Source organism: Phocoena sinus, chromosome 5 (genome assembly GCF_008692025.1).
Source record: "Phocoena sinus isolate mPhoSin1 chromosome 5, mPhoSin1.pri, whole genome shotgun sequence".
Classification (NCBI taxonomy): domain Eukaryota; kingdom Metazoa; phylum Chordata; class Mammalia; order Artiodactyla; family Phocoenidae; genus Phocoena; species Phocoena sinus.
The window spans coordinates 4874605-4894952 of record NC_045767.1 but is presented as its reverse complement, the minus strand read 5'-3'; the positions used below and the strand labels follow the sequence as shown (position 1 = coordinate 4894952).

The 20348-nt window shown below is 38.6% G+C and overlaps 1 protein-coding gene across 14 annotated transcripts in view; it reads right to left on the bottom strand.

Moving 5' to 3' along the window:
- The window catches only part of ELF2 (E74 like ETS transcription factor 2), a 98592-nt gene that overhangs the window by 35720 nt on the left and 42524 nt on the right, over positions 1 to 20348 (bottom strand). For 11 of the 14 annotated variants that reach the window (XR_004349882.1, XM_032631728.1, XM_032631732.1 and 8 more), the window contains exon 4: positions 18519 to 18684. Coding sequence is in view for 10 of the 14 variants with exons in the window: in XM_032631728.1 (XP_032487619.1) it covers positions 18519 to 18684 (166 nt within the window). In the remaining 4 variants the exon portion in view is untranslated. Of the gene's footprint in view, positions 1 to 11180; positions 11284 to 18518; positions 18685 to 20348 lie in introns of those variants that run through there. The other 3 variants (XM_032631739.1, XM_032631741.1, XM_032631744.1) reach the window with 2 other exon arrangements.

The window sequence follows — 20348 nt, the reverse complement described above, 5'->3', positions numbered from 1 at the left end:
AGTGAAATCACCGAGTCCTAACCACTGGACCACCAGGGAATTTCCAATTGGTGAGTTTTTAGTTGCCAATATTATAAGTGTTTTGGTTGTCTTTTCATTGTTGATTTCTAATTTTATTGCATTATGATGAAATAGTATATTTTGAATGACACTGATTTTCCAGACACTGTTGAGATTCTTCTATGACATAGTACACAGTTAAAAGCTGGCCTGTATATAACTGGAAAAAGAAAATGGACAGAGTTGTATTTTATTCAATTAACTACAGTGTTCTATAGATCTCCAGCTTATAAAATTTGTTAATCCAGTCGTTCAATTCTTTGATGTCATTTTAAATTTTGTGTCTGCCTGATTTTTCAATTTTGTCAGAGTGTTTTTTGGGTTTTTTTGGAGGCAAGGAATACAACTTTATTCAGAAAGCCAGCAGACCATGGAGATGGCAGACTAGTGTTTCCCAACAGAGGTGTTTTGGAAGTCCCAGTTTTGCAGACATGTCCACTTCGCCTTGCAATTCTGAAAGCTTTTAATTAATTAATTAATTTATTTATTTACTTTGCCGCACCATGTGGCTTACGGTATCTTAGTGGATCTTCCTGCAGTGGAAGCGCAGAGTCCTAACCACTGGACAGCCAGGGAATTCCTGAAAGTTTTTACTTTAAATGCTATTTGAAGGCTATGTTGTTAGATGCATATAAGTTTATGATGATTATATTTTCTGGACTGCTGCTTTTAGCAGTTTGAAGAGCCTCTCTTTGTCCCAGTTAAAGATCTGCACCCTGAATTCTATTTTATTACAGCAGATTTATCTGGTATTTCTCTGATAAATATATTTTTCCATTCTTTTAATTTTGTTTTGTGTATCTGTTAAAAACAGCACAGACTCGTGTTAAGATCACAATTGGTTATTTTAATATAATTGATGTTTTGGACTATTTCTACAGTCTTGATTTTTTCAATAAATGTTTTATTTATTTATTTATTTATGGCTGCGTTGGGTCTTCACTGATGCACGTGGTCTTTCCCTAGTCGCCGCAAGCGGGGGCTAGTCTTCGTTGTGGTGCGCAGGCTTCTCATTGCGGTGGCTTCTCCTGTTGCAGAACACAGGCTCTAGGTGCGTGGGCTTCAGTAGTTGTGGCTCGCGGGCTCAGTAGTTGTGGCTCGCGGGCTCTAGAGCACAGGCTCAGTAGTTGTGGCGCACGGGCTTAGTTGCTCCGCGGCATGTGGGATCTTCCCGGACCAGGGCTCGAACCCGCATCCCCTGCATTGGCAGGCAGATTCTTAACCACCGAGCCACCAGGGAAGTCCCTACTGTCTTGATTTATGATTTGTATTTCCATAGTTTTTTTCTGCTCTTTGTTGCCTTTCTGTCAGATTGGTTGAAAGTTTAGTTTACTCCCTAACCTACCCCCCAACTTAGGTATTTCGGAAGCCAGACCTTCCATTATTTTAGTATGCTCTAGTTGCTTAAAATAAATGTCCTTCTTTTCACTTCTCATCTTCTCCAGATCATGTTTCACACAGTTCCTAACTATTTAATCCAAAGGCCACCAAAATCTGGTTCCACTCTATCTTTCTAGGCTCACTTTTCTCAACCATATGCCTCTACCGAGCCTTATCTCCAGTTAAACTACATTACTTGTCAGTTTCTAAATAAAGTACAGAATTTCTGAAATTCTGTTCCGGTTCACGCTGTTTTCTGATTCACTCACTCATTCAACAGATACGTTATTCAAAACCTACTTGGTGGGCTTCCCTGGTGGCGCAGTGGTTGAGAGTCCGCCTGCCGATGCAGGGGACACGGGTTCGTGCCCCGGTCCGGGAAGATCCCACATGCCGCGGAGCGGCTGGGCCCGTGAGCCATGGCCGCTGAGCCTGCGCGTCCGGAGCCTGTCCTCCGCAACGGGAGAGGCCACAACAGTGAGAGGCCCGCGTAACGCATAAAAAAAAAAAAAAAAAAAAAAAAAAAAAACAAACCTACTTGGTGCCTGGCTTTGAGCAATACCAGTAAACACAACGCATATGGTCTCTGGACTTATGAAGCACTGAGTGGAAAGACTAAACAATAAACACAAATGGAATAAAGTAAAGCTTCATGCATACATGAATTCTGATCAGTTTTAACTGGGAATTGGCTCCCATCGCCCACAGCGGTCACCGGACCACACAGCTACCAGCAGGTGGCGCCAAACCACCGAAGTCTGCCCTCAGACTGACGTGGACACCTTATTCTGAACCCTGGAACCCGCTCCACACACGCGCTTCCTCCCCCACAAAGACTGACTCGGGTCGTTTTATTAAACTCCCGAGAATGCCATTTTTATGTGATTTGAACTTTTTAGAACTACTTTCTACTTCATCATGGGAGTTTACTGTATCACAAGTTGTAGGTGCTAACCAAAACAGAAGAGGGAATGCGAGTCTCTGATGAAAATAACACGACAGCCCTAGTTGATCCAAAAGATGACCAGGAACGAACAGCTGAAAAATGAAAAGCAGTATGTTCCAGAGAGAAAACGGCACACAAGAGCACCCTGGGAAGGTAACGCCTGGAGTAATGGAAAGGCGAAAAGACAACAGTGCGTGTGTGTGTCTGGGGTGAGGGTACTGTGTAATTCATCAGAGTATAATGCTTAAGAGGTTGGGCTCTGGAGCCCTAGCTGACTTGAAGTCCTTGCTCCACCACTTAAATAGATGTCTAGCCTTAGAAAGGCTACTCAGCCCAGGATTGCTGAAAGTATTGAATCTATCATTGTATAAAGCTCTAAGAACTATTCCTGGCAATAAAGAAATATTAACGATAGGGTTCTGTTTTTTGTTGCTATTATTGTTGTTACTGTCTCTAGATGGATGAGAGGAGAGCCCAAATTACTCAGTGTCTTGAAGGCCATGCTAGAAATCCTGACTAGTATACTGTGCACAGTTAGAACCAACAGAAGGTTGTGTGGAAGGGGATACCATGATTCAGTTTATAAATACTGGGTTGGTCAAAAAGTTCGGTTTTTTCCGTTAAGATGGCTCTAGTAGCGCTTAATTGTCTTTAACTTCATTCAAAACAATTCTGTCAGACTGTATTGCGACAGTTCTCATATCAGCACGCATTTTTTTAAAAAAAAATTATCAAAATTGGTGAATTTTTGTGTAGCGATTTTAATACTGAAGATGGAAGGGAAAAAAGCAACATTTTCGGCATATTATGCTTTATTATTTCAAGAAAGGTAAAAACGCAACTGAAACTCAAAAAAACAAGATTTGTGCAGTGTATGGAGAAGGTGCCGTGACTGATGGAACGTGTCGAAAGTGGTCTGTGAAGTTTCGTGCTGGAGATTCTCGCTGGACGATGCTCCATGGTCGGGCAGACCAGCTGAAGTTGACAGCGATCAAATCGAAACAATGAGAACAATCAACACTATACCACGCGGGAGATGGCTGACATACTCAAAGTATCCAAATCAAGCGCTGAAAATCATCTGCACCAGCTTGGTTATGTTCATCGCTTTGATGTTTGGGTGCCACGTAAGTTAAGCGGAAAAAACCTTCTTGACCATCTTGCCGCATGCGATAACGTTCCGTTTTTAAAACAAATTGTGATGGGCGATGAAAAGTGGATCCTGTGCAATAATGTGGAACGGAAGAGATCGTGGGGCAAGCGAGATGAATCACCACCAACCACACCAAAGGCCGGTCTTCACCCAAAGAAGGTGATGTTGTGTATATTGGTGGGATTGGAAGGGAGTCCTCTACTATGAGCTCCTTCCGCAAAACCAAACGATTCATTCCAACAAGTACTGCTCCCAATGACACCAACTGAAAGCAGCACGCGACGAAAAGCGTCCGGAATTAGTCAACAGAAAACCCACAATCTTCCATCAGGATAACGCAAGGCCGCATGTTTCTTTGATGACCAGGCAAAAACTGTTACAGCTTGGCTGGGAAGTCCTGATGCATCCGCCATAGTCACTAGACATTGCACCTACGGATTTCCATTTATTTCGGTCTTCAGAAAATTCTCCTAATGGAAAACATTTTGGTTCCCTGGAAGACTGTAAAAGGCACCTGGAACAGTTCTTTGCTCAAAAAGATAAAAGGTTTTGGGAAGATGGAACTATGCAGTTGCCTGAAAAATGGCAGAAGGCAGTGGAGGTGAACACATGTGTTCAATAAAGTTCTTGGTGAAAACGAAAAATGTCTTTTTACTTAAAAACCAAAGGACATTTTTGGCCAACCCAATATATCTTTTAAATCACCTGGCCTACAATGTGAAGAACGGTTTGCTTGGGGTTCCGGGGGTGGTGGGCAGGCATGAACACAAGACCTATTAGAAGGCCAAAGGCCAAAGCAGTAGCTCATATAAAAAATAACTACAGGTTGGACTAGGCTAGTAGCAATAAAGTTGGAAAGAAATTGGTAGACTTACGATACATTTGAAGGTAAAACTGACATGATTTGGTAAGGGACAAAAGGGTGGAAATGACGACTTCTCACAATACCCGCGCCCCCCAACCTTGAATAAAGTCTTCCTTACTGGACTTTAATGACTGTCATTGAATTTTTTTTCTTTAACACTTCCCAAATGAAAGTTTATCTTTCCAGGCTCAGCTAAAATATGAACTTTCCATTACAGGAACTAACAGATCTCTCTTCCGCACTCTTCACAACAGTCTTTAGGCTATGAAGAGTTGTTTTCTTATATATTTTCCCCAATAGAGACAAGCTCCTTTACAGTCAAGGCTACATCTGATTTCTTGTTCTAGCCCACACAAAAAAAGCGCGACACGCACCAAGGGCAGCCTCAGATAACCTCGCAAATGGCCTCAAAGCCAGGGCAACTCCTCAAGCTCTTTTCTTTCCTTGGAAGGAAATTCAGTCTGCTTTCTTCTCCTTTCAACTATTCTATCTCTGGAGATTCTGTTTCCCCTCAGATTAACTGTAGAATTAACTAGTCTTTCATTAGCCTCCCCATTTCTTGCAGCTGCCAAAAACCAGTATATAGGGATTCTTTTTGTTAAAGTGCTTGCTACTAATTCTATTGAAAAACTCCTGACTCCCTTTGTGAGTTGGTAAACTGAATGCACTGGCTTCTGCCCCTTACTTTTATTCCCATGGATGAGGTTCACCAAAAGTACTTCCTGTTTTGTGTGTGGAGGCCTCTCTTCCCAGAACATAGCCTGCAGATGAAGCCTAGACATAATAATCGGTGTCTTCTTACCTCAAATAGATAACTGGCACTTCTGAGGGCCTCCTAAGCAGGCCTGTAATGTAGCAATGGAATTAAAAACAAATGTGATTCTGCCAGCCTTGTTTTTTTCCAAACCAAACGGCTATAGTTTACTGTTGTAAATCCAAATAGTAACAGATGCTACCTGTTTGAGTTCTTTCTCCTCTTGAACCAAATCCTTGATTCCCTCTTCAAAAGAATTTTTTCATTGTAAGTTATTATTCTAAATCTTTATTTTATGAGGATTAAGTTGCAGAGGGGAAAAAAGGTGATTATATATATATATATATATACATATATATATATATATATATAAACAGGATTCAGATTCTCCTAAAAGTCTTGTCAAACACCATGCGCACCAAGAAGTCCCATTTTGCTAACCAGTTTAGAGACATAACTCCTTTTTTTTTGATGTAAGACTTTCTAGGGTCATCTTTTGCAAGCTCATCTAGCGATAAGAAAATCTCTAAGTTCTAGTTAACAAATAATTCATATTGTTCAAATATATTCTTAAGTAAGTCCTGGAGGATAACTACTTATTATCATGGCTCAGTCTTATAGAAAACATATGAAAGCATTTCTCATAAAATTTAAAGATTTAATTGTTCATTCCTTTTAAGTAATATATGTATTTTGGCTGATCTACAAAGTAAAAAGAAATCAAACGTCCAGTTATGACCAAATGCTGAACGTAAACTTGGAGAATATGGGATATCTATTATAAAAACTGGTACTCTACACCTTAATAATGTCTAATGGAAAGAGAGGAAACTGGCTACATTCCTTCTTCCCTTGATATATACTCAATGGAAAAAAAAAATTACAGAAATGGAGAAAAATTTTTAAATAAAAATTAGTCCTACCTCATCTCCTAATCCACTCCCAAATTGTAACTAACCACTGCAAACACAGTTAGTTCTCAGCACTGTCCCCTTATTTTTGGTGAATGGGAAAGTCACTCATGTTTTTGATGGTACTGTACACACATTAAAAAAAAAAAAAAAAGGTGAGATTTAGCAATGCTTAATTCCATTTGACTTGCTTCTCTGTCCCTAAACCCCTCTGCCTTAGCAGTCAACTATGCCCTTATGATAAAATTTAAATATGACCCATTACAATAGCAATAATGCAATCTGGAACTTATAAACTAACTACTACACCTGGCAATTCTTTGTCTTTCCTCACCTTTCCCCAACCCTATCTACTTCATACTATTATTTCCTCAAATGCTTGTTTTTCTCAACTTGGTAACCTTCTTTGAGGCCAGCCACCATGTTTTATTCAACTATGAATCACTTACTCCCTAGGAGTACTGTGCATAGAATAGGTACTTTGTACATGATAAATATTAAGTTTACCATTATCTCAACTGTACTTAAAGACTGACATATGCAGGAGGAGAAGGGAGAATTTATCTGCTGCTTCAACTGCTTGAAAAGAAATGATTCACAAATTTATTATTTTAACTTAATTGCTAATATTAACTCTAAACAACAATCTCAGGAGTTGTTAATTTATGTATTCTGATTTGTGACAAAGCAATTTTACACTATGGTGAATTTACATGTTTTCTTCACTAGAGTCTAAGTATTGCATGAATGCACACATTGCCCCTCTTGTCCACTGCTCTAGTCCCATGCTCTAAATAGTGCCTGGAATATAGCAGATGCTCAATGAATGTTTACTGGTGAACTAATTAACAGCAGCAATGCATTACATCACCTCATATAAGCCTCTTCACCCGCAAGAGCAATCTTTGTGATGGGTATACTATACACAGTAAGAAACCACAGGATTAACTGAGTTCTCACGATGGCAGAAGCTCTCTTTTGGTGCTATCATTCCCAACAGCCGAGGTAATGGTTCTGAAAGTATGATCCCTGGGCCAGCAGTATTGACATCAGCATCACCTGGGAACTTGTTAAAAATGCAAATTCTCCGGACTCCCCTGGTGGCCCAGTGGTTAAGAATCCGCCTGCCAGTGCAGAAGACACGGGTTCGAGCCCTGGTCCGGGAAGATCCCACATGCCGCGGAGCACCTAAGCCCGTGCACCACAACTACTAAGACCGTGTGCCACAACTACTGAAGCCCGCGCGCCTAGAGCCTGTGCTCCACAACAAGAGAAGCCACCGCAACGAGAAGCCCGCGCACCGCAACGAAGAGTAGCCCCCGCTCGCTTCGAGAAAGCCCGTGTGCGGCAACAAAGACCCAACGCAGCCAAAAATAAATAAATTTATATTTTAAAAAATGCAAATTCTTGGGTTTCCCTGGTGGCGCAGTCGTTGAGAGTCCGCCTGCCGATGCAGGGGACGCGGGTTCGTGCCCCGGTCCGGGAAGATCCCACATGCCGCGGAGCGGGCTGGGCCCGTGAGCCATGGCCGCTGAGCCTGCGCGTCTGGAGCCTGCGCTCCGCAACGGGAGAGGCCACAATAGTGAGAGGCCCGAGTACCGCAAAAAAAAAAAAGCAAATTCTTGAATTCCAGCTCACTAAGTCACAAATCCTGGAGGTGGGGCTAGCGATCTGTGTTTTAACAAGCACTCCAGATGATTCTGACGTACGCTCAAGTCTGAGAGCCACTGGCCACAGAAATTTTTCTCATGGAAATAGAAGGGATCTCAAGCCAACAAAAAGGTCATAAAATACTAGATGAGGCTTTAAAGAAATGTACTTAATGTTCAAACATTAGAATGTTTTTAGAAGAAGTTAAATTAAGTCAGTCCATTAAGTGACATGAAAAACTACCAGTATATAGTTGAGAGGTTTTTTTTCCTTATCAGAGATCATAAAACTGTATTCAGATCCCTACTATGAGTTATTAAGGAAAGAAAGCAGAAATAAGGCAGAATATGGAGGACAGGTAAAATAAGACATGGATGAGATCTGGGAAAACTGTTTTTTAGATTCCAACTGAAATTTAGCACTTTAATTTTATACAAAAGTACGAACCACAGCAGTTTTCACAGTATCTGTGACTCACGACCGACAGAAATCATAAAATATTTTCGTATCATATTATAGTTGTTACATACATCTCAAAATATACTTTACGGTCACTACTTTGAAATTACAGCAGTAAATCAGATCTGCCACTAGATCTCATTATTTAATGCATTATTAAAGAAACATGTATTAATATGTCACAATTAAAGATAGTCTGAAAGCTACATTTCAATATATTTGGTTCCTTGGCAATCCTAGGTATTTCATATATTTAAAAACATTGTTCTGAGAGAAGGTCCACAGGCTTCACCATATGGCCAAAGAGGCCCACAATATAAAAAGATTTAAAAAACACACAAAAGTTAACAGTTAATAGCCGTGTTAAAAGTGTTCCTGACCTCCTCTAAGTTATGGGCCCCTTCACAAATCTGAGAAAACGTATAGACCCTTTTCCAAGTTTACAAAGGGGCATGGGGGACGCATCTGGGACAATGATTCCTTCTCCTGAAACAGCATTATACCAAAGCACCCACCTTTTGATCCCAAAAAGAAACGCCAGTTGTGCAAATACCTTAATCTCTGTAACTTTTAGCTTAGTGTGGGCAATGAGCACATCTATAGCCCACATCTGCAGAGGCAGACAGACAATTTAGTGGAAAGTGAGTAAGAATAGTCAACTAGCTTAAAATTAGGGAACTGTGAATGAGGAGCTAAGGAGTTCAGTCTTTACTTTAGGTAATGCTTTGACTGTCTTCCTTTACTTTTCATTTTACAGTACTCAGTATTTTGGAAACAACAAAATTTGTATAAAAAAAATACTTTGTTTAAAACTCTTAAAAGGCTTCCCACTGCCCTTTAGATAAGGCCCAAAAAACAGGTACAAAGCTTTCAGAGTCCTCACCAGTTAAGATTTTACCTCTTTCGCCTCATTTTCATCCCCTTTCCTTCTCATAATCCATATTCTAGCCATGTTGAATTCCTTTCTGCAAACCAACTAGGCCATGCTCTCCTTCCTCCAGACTTTCAGACATGCTATTCTCTGCTTGGCTAATTGCTTCAGACCCTTCGAACCTGTTTAAATGTCACTTCCTCAGGGAGGCATTCTCTGACCTCCTAGCCATTCCCCTACTGTATACTCTCTAAACCTTTCATTAATCTTTTCACAACGCTAACTCGTCACATTTCATTGTAACAACGTGTTTAACTGTTCATCTTCTCCACAAAGCTGAAAGCCTGGTGAGGGCAAAGCCAGGGTTCACCACAAGATATTCAGCTGAGCCTGACATGCTGGTCCTCAGTAAGAGCTGGCTGAGGACTGAATGTATGGATTTGCCTAGAGACATGTTTTAAAGCATTCCTGTTTATGTATCTATGAAGTCTGAGCTATCTCGACTTGGCAACACTTATAACCTTGTGTGTTACTCATTTAAAATTCCATATAATCTGTATTCAGCCCTGTCCTCAGTCTGAATTAACAAAACTGTATTACTTAGACACATTGTTTGTTATATATAAAATTGGAAGTTAATTAGTATTTAAAAAAACAAGTCTGAGTGCAAAGGAATGAATGCTACTAGTTTCCCAAATTAAACAAATATCCTCTAATGATCGACTGTCTAGATATACTTAACTTTCCTTTTATATAAAATAGATGTCTCCTGAGAAGTATACAAATACCATTTAAAGTCATTCCTTTTCATTTGTTTTATTAATTGACAGGGCGGTTCTTGGCTTTTGGTCACTCTCCTTCACATAATCAATAATCTGTAAAACATATATTCAAGGTGCACTAAAACTCAGTGGCTACTTTAAAGAGCCCTTGAAGGATCCTGTTTTAAAATGATAGTTTAGAAAGCAGAAGAAGCTTCATTTCATTTTCTTTCTAGATCACAATTAAAAACTGACAATTATGATAAAACTCTACTTTTTTTTTTTTTTTTTTTTTTTTTTTGGCCATGCTGCTTGTGGGATCTTAGTTCCCTGACCAGGGCGCAAGAAAGCACCGAGTCCTAACCACTGGACCACCAGGTAATTCCCAAGCTCTACCTACCGACTAAGTAAAAGCATCTTATTAAAACACTTTTTCATCTCCTATACGCTCCGTAATTTAATACCTTATATGGCTACTTTGTATACTGTTAAACAGTACAGTTAGATGGTTTTTTAAATGCTCTCTCTTAAATGACAGTAAAGAACTTAGAGATCATACTCAGCACATGTAGGGACTTCCACAACTGCAACTCACCTCCATTTTTCATGAACCTGATATTTTAATATCCAATTCCCAGGTAATGGGAATTTCAGGATGATTCAGAATTACACGATAACATATTTCATTAATTCTAAGACGTACATTTTTTCAAATTTTGACATCTCTGAAATCAGGATGTATTTTACAGTCGACGATATCCTACAATTTGTAGTTGCCAGCACGTTTTTCTTTTAGTGGTCTAAAAGTAACGTTTCTTACAACTGATGGCATCTTAAATGAAATACTGTTAATAAAATATTAAAAACTTCTCTCTAATAAGGCTTTCTAACTAATCTAAATAATAGTATAATCATAATTCACACAATTCTAGAATCAAAACTAAATAAACTTAAGATTCACATTTTACCTTTTTAGAAAACTAGTGACCAGGCTAAATTCAAGAAAATAGATAATTGAAAGAAAACACTTCTTAAAAAATTATTTTAGGAAAAAGTATAGATTAGAGGCAGAAATAACACAAATGAAAAAAAGAAAGACTTGAAGATGTTCAGTCAGTGGTAACTTCGAAGGAAGTGAAGGCGGGAGACAGACTTAAAGTTCTGTCTAGAAGAAACAGATATTAGGGACACGGCAGGAGATTAACTTAGACGGCAGATTCCTTAGAGGGAAAAATACTATTATAATCTTTCTCCCTCCACAAGGAGGGATCCCTGTCACCCTTTAAACAAAAAATACGGAAACATAGCTGAAATCATTGTAGTTAAATGTAAAATTGCAAACATTCTTAATAAATTAAAGACCAACCTACCAGCATTGTCTTCCTTCTGGCTCAATCTGTTTCACCTTCAGGTAATCCTAGGGTAGGGGCTCCTTTTCAGATCCCCAGTTTTTCATGTCGATCTTCTACCTCCCTGTGGCAACAATATTTTCTAATTAAAAGAGTCCTTTTGTGCCACAGGGAGGATTTCTGATGGTATAACACATACAAAAGTTATCACAGCTCAGCATGAGGTCAACCTAGTCTTGAGAGTCTTCAAGAAAGAAATCTGGGGCTTCCCTGGTGGCGCAGTGGTTGAGAGTCCGCCTGCCGATGCAGGGGATGAGGGTTCGCGCCCCGGTGTGGGAAGATCCCACATGCCGTGGAGCGGCTGGGCCCGTGAGCTATGGCTGCTGAGCCTGCGCATCCGGAGCCTGTGCTCCACAACGGGAGAGGCCACAACAGTGAGAGGCCCGCGTACCGCAAAAAAAAAAAAAAAAAAAAAAAGAAAGAAATCTGGTTCCTTATCTTATTTTTCAATAGAAATCTGGTTTTATTTTTTAAAACTGCATTTCCAAAACCTGAACTTTCATTTATTTAAAAAAAAGCACTACTTTCTTGTTGAAGTATATAAAAACTCTTATCATTCATCTATCTTTTCAACTAACCTCTAAACACAATTTTGTTGATCACAAAAAAAAAAAAAGTTTTCTAAGTTCTCTTGATAATTACTTTAACTAATAAGACCAACCTTTTATGTTTTGATACTTGGTTAAAAACCAAAGTCCTGTTCCCAATGAGCAGAAGAGAGAAGGAGGAAGCTACCAGATCCCTCTGAGCCAATGTCTGTTAGTAAAAGTTAATAAATAAGTCTACGTGTATTACATAACATGATGTGAATTATGCTTAAAACGTACATTAAGAAAGACCAGCGGGAAGTTTAGAAAAGTGGTAGTTACTGTGCCCTCACTGGTAAGATTATGGGTGATTTTCACTGTTTATTCTTTGTAATACTTTCCAGTTTTTCCAATGAACAGGTATTGCTTTTATTATTTAAAAAAAAATCAAATTTAGGTGTAAGCAAGAATGACTAAAAGTTACTGTGATTTTAAGATGAAGTTAATCTCAGCATGACGACATTATGGCCTTGATATATTTTGGATGACCATATTTACGTTTTTTGGATGACTACCTTTTAATATTTTAAATAACCCTACGGTATTCAATATTTAGCATATAAACAAAAAAGAAAACATATTTAAGATTTTACATAGATGGTTCTTCATTATACTGCAATTCTAAGTCAAAACTCAATTTGCTTCAGTCTGTATTTCTCAACAGCTATGTGTTAAAACTCTGTATTATACGCTCTATTCAACAAAATAAAAACATGGGCTCTCTACTCAGGGGCTTGTATGGCTCGCTTTGAAAACAAAAGGACTATACACACAAGAACAGTGTAAGAAAGTCAGTGATCATGTGTCTAAATCCAGATGGTCTCACAGAAGATCAGGAAAGGGAGGGTTTCACATAGGCCACAATTGCTGTGGACAGCTTCACGTGGTTGGGCCCGAAGGAATGGATAATACTTAAAGACATTCTTGATAGGAAACTCTATTTGAGCAAAAGCTCAGAAGCATAAATAGCACAGCCATGAGAAGGGCAGAAAGGAAGACTGCTAGAATACAGTGTTTCTGTAGATAAGAAGGCCAGATTTAAAAGGCTCTACTTCTGGATGATTCCGTGAGTCAATGAATTTGGTAGAGGAGTGGACTTGGAAATCTGATAGACAAAGAGCTTCAGGAGAATGATAAATGCAGATCCCAGAGCACAGTAAGTTAAGGAAGGAATGAGGAGGAAAAAGAACAGACTTAAGGTATAAAACATTTGTCGTTTTGAAAAGTCAAAGTGAACGGAAAGAGAAAACAACAACAGAGAAGTATTAAACAAATGTTGTTTTAACGTATAAAAGACCTTCTCCACATCTGAAGGCACAAGGAAAGGTCTTAATGAAGTTAAGGAACACTTACAGAGCACTTACATCACAAGCGCTGTGCTTTATGGGTTTATTTTATATAATCCTCACCACACTGAATTCCTATTTTACGACAGGGAGATAGACTCTGAAACAGTTAAATACTGCCACGTAAGTGATAAAGTGGAAACCTGAAACCAGGACTAACTACCCCAATCAATATTCTTCCCTTTCCTAAGTAAAGAGCCGCTTAAAAGGCGCAAAAGAAGAAAAAAACAATTTAAGCGCAGAATTAGCCACCCAGGATTTTTTTATTAGATTTGACTACTCTCCGGCTCTTCTTGTCTTCAAAATGTAAACATTCCCTAAAGTTAATTTCTTAATTCTGTGTCCTTTGTTCTCTATCACAGAGTGACAAATACAGAATTTAAAAATCCTCCCCTTGGGGAAATCTCTCAAGTTCCTTCCCCCTTGGAGTTTTCATTTATTTCCATGGCTTCAGTGAGGATGATCCCAAATTGGTCTCTGCTTGACGTTTGTGTACTAAGCTTCAGTTGTACTAGATAACCTTTCATTTGCCCCTACGGACCTATAGTCCACCCTTCGCTCTCTCCCAGGAGGCTGACTTGCCTGGCTCCCTCTCTGTGGCACTGCCCTCAAGTCAGCTATGTCCTTTGACCAAAGGTCCCAGATTCTCTCAAGGTAACCCTCTCTCCAGGGCTCTCCTTCTGGGTTCCAGTAACCCTTCCCTCTGTTTGGCCCTTGGGCCAAAGGACAGAAACAGCTCTGCTACTGCTAGCTCTGGAGTACCACCCCCATCACTTATGGTTACCCTACACTTGCCGACACATTTGTAACTAGCCATTTATTAAAACATCCCTTAAATTATCCTAATTTGAATATGCCCTCTCTTTTGTGATGGGGCACTGAACATACATTTGTACATCTTCAAATACCTAATTATCTCCCCTTAGATGCTCTGCTTCAAATTAAAATCAACATGCTTATTACCAAACTTATCTGCTTCCCCAGTCTTGCCTTCCTCAAAACCCTTTATGATACTTGCACCATTATTAGGGTCAAAAAACTGAGTAATACCTTACCTATCTATGTTTCTCCCCCTAATCTATCATGCCTAGTCTTATTAGATCTTACATAGTAGAAGTGCTTATATAAGCCCCTTCTGTTCCTATTGCTTCTACCTTGTTTTAATACTTCTCAAGCCATCCCCGAGTCATACATACTACAAGAGCCAGTCTTTCTGCCTCATCTTTTCCCTACAATTCATTCTCTATCTACTGAGATACTGATCACTTAGTACTTTCTACTCAAAACCTTCCAAATCTTTCTCTCTTATATGGCTAATTACTAACTCTTAGGTTCAAATCACAATCTAGTCACAGTTCTTAACGGAACCTCCTATTAATATCTTATTTACTCAGTATCTTCTAAACGTATCTCAAATTTCTACACCCCACCCATTCGTTAACTATATTTCCCTCAGTCTACGATCCTTTCGCCTACCTGCTATCTGCCCAAAAGATCCTACCATTTGTCCTCCTCCTTTCTCTAAAACACTCCCTAATGCTGTAAGTTGAACTTTCCTCTTCTGAAAATTTCTTTGAATTTGTAAATAGTGCTCAACTGATTCTACACTGCTTTATATTTTGATTATAATATATATATTTTATCTCCACAAAATATAAATTACTACCACCTTGAGGGAAAAAGACATGTTGAACACAGTGCCCCAGCACATAACAAATACAAAGTATTTATTGATATATTCTCATAAATTAAAGTGGAAGGTGATGAGGATAAATATAGTTTAAGTTAAGGTGCAAGATGAAGAAGCAGATTCTCAACAGCTCAATCTTTGCAGCCAAGTCTTAAAAGATTTCCAGCAAAACTTACCTATTATTGATTGCATTGGTATAAACTTGTTACTTTTTACATGGTAATCTGTAATAACTCATTAAAAATTATATATATATATATAAAATATAAATATTATATATATATATATATTTAAGGAGTGAACATAAAAACTGAATTTCCACATCTTAGTAGGGAATCCAAGAGACTCCAGAGGCCTCCAGACACTGCTGGACTCTGCAGCCACTGGCAGAGGTACTTCGGCCTGCCGGAGTCGAGACCACCCTTCATGCACACGTCATTACTACTCCTCAAAGGCTCTTGATGATTACTAAACTTCAGTTATTATCGAAAAGCAAGTCACAGGTTTAGATGAATATGTCTATTTTTAAAGTTTTAAAATATACTTGGTTTTTCCCATATAATTTAAGAGAGGATTACTATTACACACAAGCCCTGTGAAGGAAACGTAGATGTTCAGTCTATAAAAAAGTGAAGCAAGATAGCCTATAATTACTACTAACAAAACGAGAAATCATTTTATACACAAAATAATGAAGACAGCTAAATGTACATCATTATATGACTTTAGTACTCCTGCCTGCATACTGCAGGAGTATGCATACTACATGCATACTACTCCTCCATGCATACTGTTTCTGGTCTGGATATATATGCATGGGTATACAGGAATACAGGGAAAAAAACTTCAATGAGAACACGCAGAGGACTGATATAACAGATCAATAAATATAATTACGAACGCTTTTTAGACTAATATAATCTAAATCATAATGTAGGAGCATTCCAGGTAGTATCTCCTAGACGTACAAAAGGAAATCTTATTCTCTACAGATCTTACTTCCACCAACTCACCAAACAGAAGCTGCCGCAGCCATCTTACAAATATCCCTTTCCCTCACTTCCCAGTCACCGTCCTCTCCAAAACCTACATATACCTGGGATTTAACTTAAAACTTTATTGTCACCACAAGAAACAAACCCAATCCTAATCCGCTACCTAAAAGGAAATATGCGTTACGTTAAGTCACAACAACCTTTCTTCATCTACACAGGTTCTAGATATCAGGAGAACGAAAATTTACTTGTATTTCAACTCATTTAAAAGTGCATTTTAGTCTTTAAGTAGAAACAAGATTAAGCTCAGATTAACTGATTCTGAACTAAACTACACATATTAACAAGCTTACTAAGTTACTATGAGCCATGCTGTTTTTAAATAAATTAGTATATTGTAGTCTCCAAGTTCTGCAGGCCTTATGATGAATAAGTGTGAGTGTTATTAAACTGTTCTGATTACGGATATACGGGCAAGTAGTTTTCAGTCTGAATTTGGCGTTGCCTTTAAAAGAGCTGTATCTGAATTCTGCATTTGACAGTGTTCTTCTATAAGGAGAGCCAAGAATAGCTACACTATACTCGTCTTATTTTTAGAAGTAATATGGATTTTAGAGGTAAAGTGGGTTTTAAAAAATTCGTGAGCCAGAATGGAATTAAAAAGAAAATGTAAGATGAACTTCTCAGGTTACTTTTAGACTATTTTAGAATAAGGTAAGTTATTTACCAAAATTTCCTTTTAGTGTTGAAGAAAAATAAACCTAAAAAACATTATCAAGTATTCAAAAACTACTTTTAAAATACCACAAAATTAATTGTTCTTTTATCCAGACTTTGTACATCCTCTTTTTTCAATATTATAGTCACTCATATCTTTGCCCTGCAAATGATACCATCACCCTCAGAGAGTTCAAGAAGACGAAGAAAATAAAATCCCTTAAATGGATTATATTCGCTTCCTATTTGGAATTGTTTTTACCAGATTAATTTAAATGAATGAACTGCTGACCATCAAGTGTACAACGAATAAGATTTGGTCAACATGCTCTGGTATTTTAATGTGAATTTAAATTTCTACTGATGCAAACGTGGCACGGTAGTTTTCAGTTTTCAAAGTTTCCAATTTGCTACCAAAATCAGTCTTCCCTTTTTTTTTTTTGATCAAAACATTTTCCAGAAATTTCAATCAGTTCTACTTTCTTCATTCAACTTAAGCTATCATACTTTTTTCTTGTCCCATTAGTTTTCTATTTAGTTATGCTCCTATAATAAAATCAGTTACAATATCTACTTCAAGATATCATCCTGCATAATACTTTTGTGAGTTCTTCTTATTCTTTTCCTCAAGAAGAAAATTCATCTCTACCACTAACCTTCTAGCTTCGGACTGGAAAGCTGTCCAAACTCTCAAAAGAAAACATACGTTATCTTCCTGCCACCTGCACTGGAAATCAAGTACCACTCCAGACTACAGTCACAAAGACTTTATGAAGTGTTTAGCCACCTGTTTCGATAAAATGACTTGATTACCACCGCACGTGGGGTTTGCTGGCACTGTTGTCATCACTGCTCCAAAGAGCAAGGTAGGGCTTCCCTGGTGGCGCAGTGATTGAGAGTCTGCCTGCTGATGCAGGGGACACGGGTTCGTGCCCCGGTCCGGGAAGATCCCACATGCCGCAGAGCGGCTAGGCCCGTGAGCCATGGCCACTGAGCCTGTGCTCCGCAATGGAAGAGGCCACAACAGTGAGAGGCCCATGTACCACAAAAAAAAAAAAAAAAAAAGAGCAAAGAGCAAGGTAACTTCCAACCCCTCAGCTCAACCAAAAAAAAAAAAAAAAAAAAAGAACTAGGGAGTGCTACTGGGCCTCAACAAGCAGAAAGACATCAAATACACAAAATTTTTAATCATGAGACTTTGCTACATTTCAAGAAATTTATCTAAAGTATTAAGAATTTTTATTAGGATTGTAAACCAAATATAAGGATTCTTTTTCTCTATTAACTGATACAGATAAATTTAATGTTTATTATTATAAAATTGTCACTATAATCCTTCTGGTAAAAAACTCTTTTTTCTTTATGGTCAATGGCAAAAATGAAAAGGTTTCTCCAAGAATTATACATACTAATGCCCAATTAAACAAACAGTTATCTCACCACAGACATATTGAAATACCAAAATTTCTAAGAAGACAAAAAGGGAAGAGGAATCTGACTGATAGACTACTACAAAGATGCTTCTGACCTAGGAAAAAAGAAATCATACTGCTCCGATATTGGTTAAAAGAAACTCTAATCTACTATGGAATGAGAATACCGTATTTATTTTTTGAATTAAAAAAAATCTAGTATACTAGTCTACTGACGTCTACAAATAAATAACAACTAGTCAATATTTCCACTCCCAGAAACAAAAAATGACAAAAATAGTTTTATTATTATGGGTCTGTAATTTTGTCCTTAGGGTCCGTGATATGAGACTCTGTTGGACTTCAAAGAATTATAATGTAGAACTTCATATATATAAATTCCCTTAAACAAGAGGTATTTCACTTGTTTCCAAGCTATACTAAATAGCATTAAAAAGAGGTTTTTCGGTATATTATTCAATTGGCAATAGTAATGTTGACACTTACAAAATGAGAAAGTTATAAATAATGAACATTTAATGAGATGTCTACCTGTTTCCACATTCTCGGTCTCAACTTCTTGTTCTTCTGCCACATCTTGCATCATATAAGTCTCATCATCATAAACCAGAACCTGGGCTGCATAGCCCTGCTCTAATCTGGCACTTGGAACTGGCTCCACAATCACTGCTGGATATTCAGAAACCTTTCCACTTTCCTACAAGAGCAAATTTAAAAAACAATCAACCTCTTTATTCACAAATTCTGGATTCACTTATAAATCTTTGAGTTCATATAGTCTCAAGGAGTTCAAACGAGTGTCCCGTATTATAAATATGAATGTAAAAACCAAAGCGAGAGATGAGAAGGGCTAATTTTAATAATCTTTTCACGTCTCAAGAGGTGAGACATATATTAAACATTTTAAATAATCAGGGCTTTAGGATTAAGATGGCAAATTAGAAACATGCATATAATTTCACTCTCTCATGAAAGCCCACTAAAATGCTATAAAAGACTTTTTCAGACATAAACTCGTAAGAAGGGATAAGAGCAACAAAATCTTGAAAGACTGAGAGTGGACGGATGAATATTATTAAGTGGTTTAGCAGACCCAGGAAAGCCAAATCATAGCCTGGCAGCAAAAAATAAATGAGACACAACACACTTTACACTGGAGAATCCACAGAAGGCAATACCAATTCCTTCTCGAAACAGAGGAGCAGGAGGTGACGGACAAAGAAGAGGGGGGTTAAAGCAAGGAAGATTCCAGGAAAGTTGTCTGAAAAGCACTTTTATTCCTAGACCTGCTCCCTCCTCCATGATGCTAGACAACGGGCCCTTCCCCACCTCAGCAGAAGACTGGAGAGTTACTTTCTGGAGAGAGAAAAACAAGAGCATCTTTGAGGTATAAAGGCACATTCGCTAGTATCAGTGCGGTACCAAAAACAGAGTTCCCAATCAGCTTTTTCGTCCTCCACCTTTAACCATGAGCAGACAGCCAAGTATTACTGTCACCCAAGGAAACATCAAGGAAACGCCTCTAACACAAAACATATCATTTACATACATATACATTTATATATTCATATTTTTCACAGAGGTAAGAGAAGCTATATCCATAAAACAGGAACAGAATACAATTTAATAAAGAACATTAAAAAAATAAAGAGTTCTTAGAAATTAAAAACACAGTAGCTGAAATGAAAAAAGAGGCATGGAGAATAAAATTGAGGCAAGTCTTCCAGGAACCAGAGTAAAAAAGATATAGGAGAGAAGCGGGGGGCTTCCCTGGCAGTCCAGTGGTTAAGAATCTGCCTTCCAATGCCAGGGACACAGGCTCAATCCCTGGTCGGGGAACTAAGATCCCACGTGCCGCGGGGCGACTAAGCCCGCGCTGCAACTACTGAGCCCACGCCCCACAAGGAGAGAGCCCACACTCAGCAACTACTGAGCCCGTGTGCCACAACTAGAGAGAAGCCCACACGGCACAATGAAGAGCCTGTGCACCACAGTGAAAGATCCCACGTGCCTCAACTAAGACCGGACGCAGCCAAAAATAAATACATTAAAAAACAAAAAAAAGACTGCTCTTCAAATGCAGGGGCTGTCGGTTCAATTCCTGGTCAGGGAACTAGGATCCCACGTGCCTCGGGGCAAAAAAACCCAAAAAGTCACAGGGAGAGAAACAGGAACACTGTTAGAGGACCAGTCCAGGAGGACCGATATCTGAATAACAGGAGTTCCAGAGACGGGGGCGGGGGAGGTTGGAAGGAAATGAAAGAATTGCAGAAATTTTCCTAGAGCTGAAGGATGTGAGCTGCCCATCTGAAAGGGTCTACCAAGTGTTCAGTATAAACAAATAAAGAATGAGACCTACAC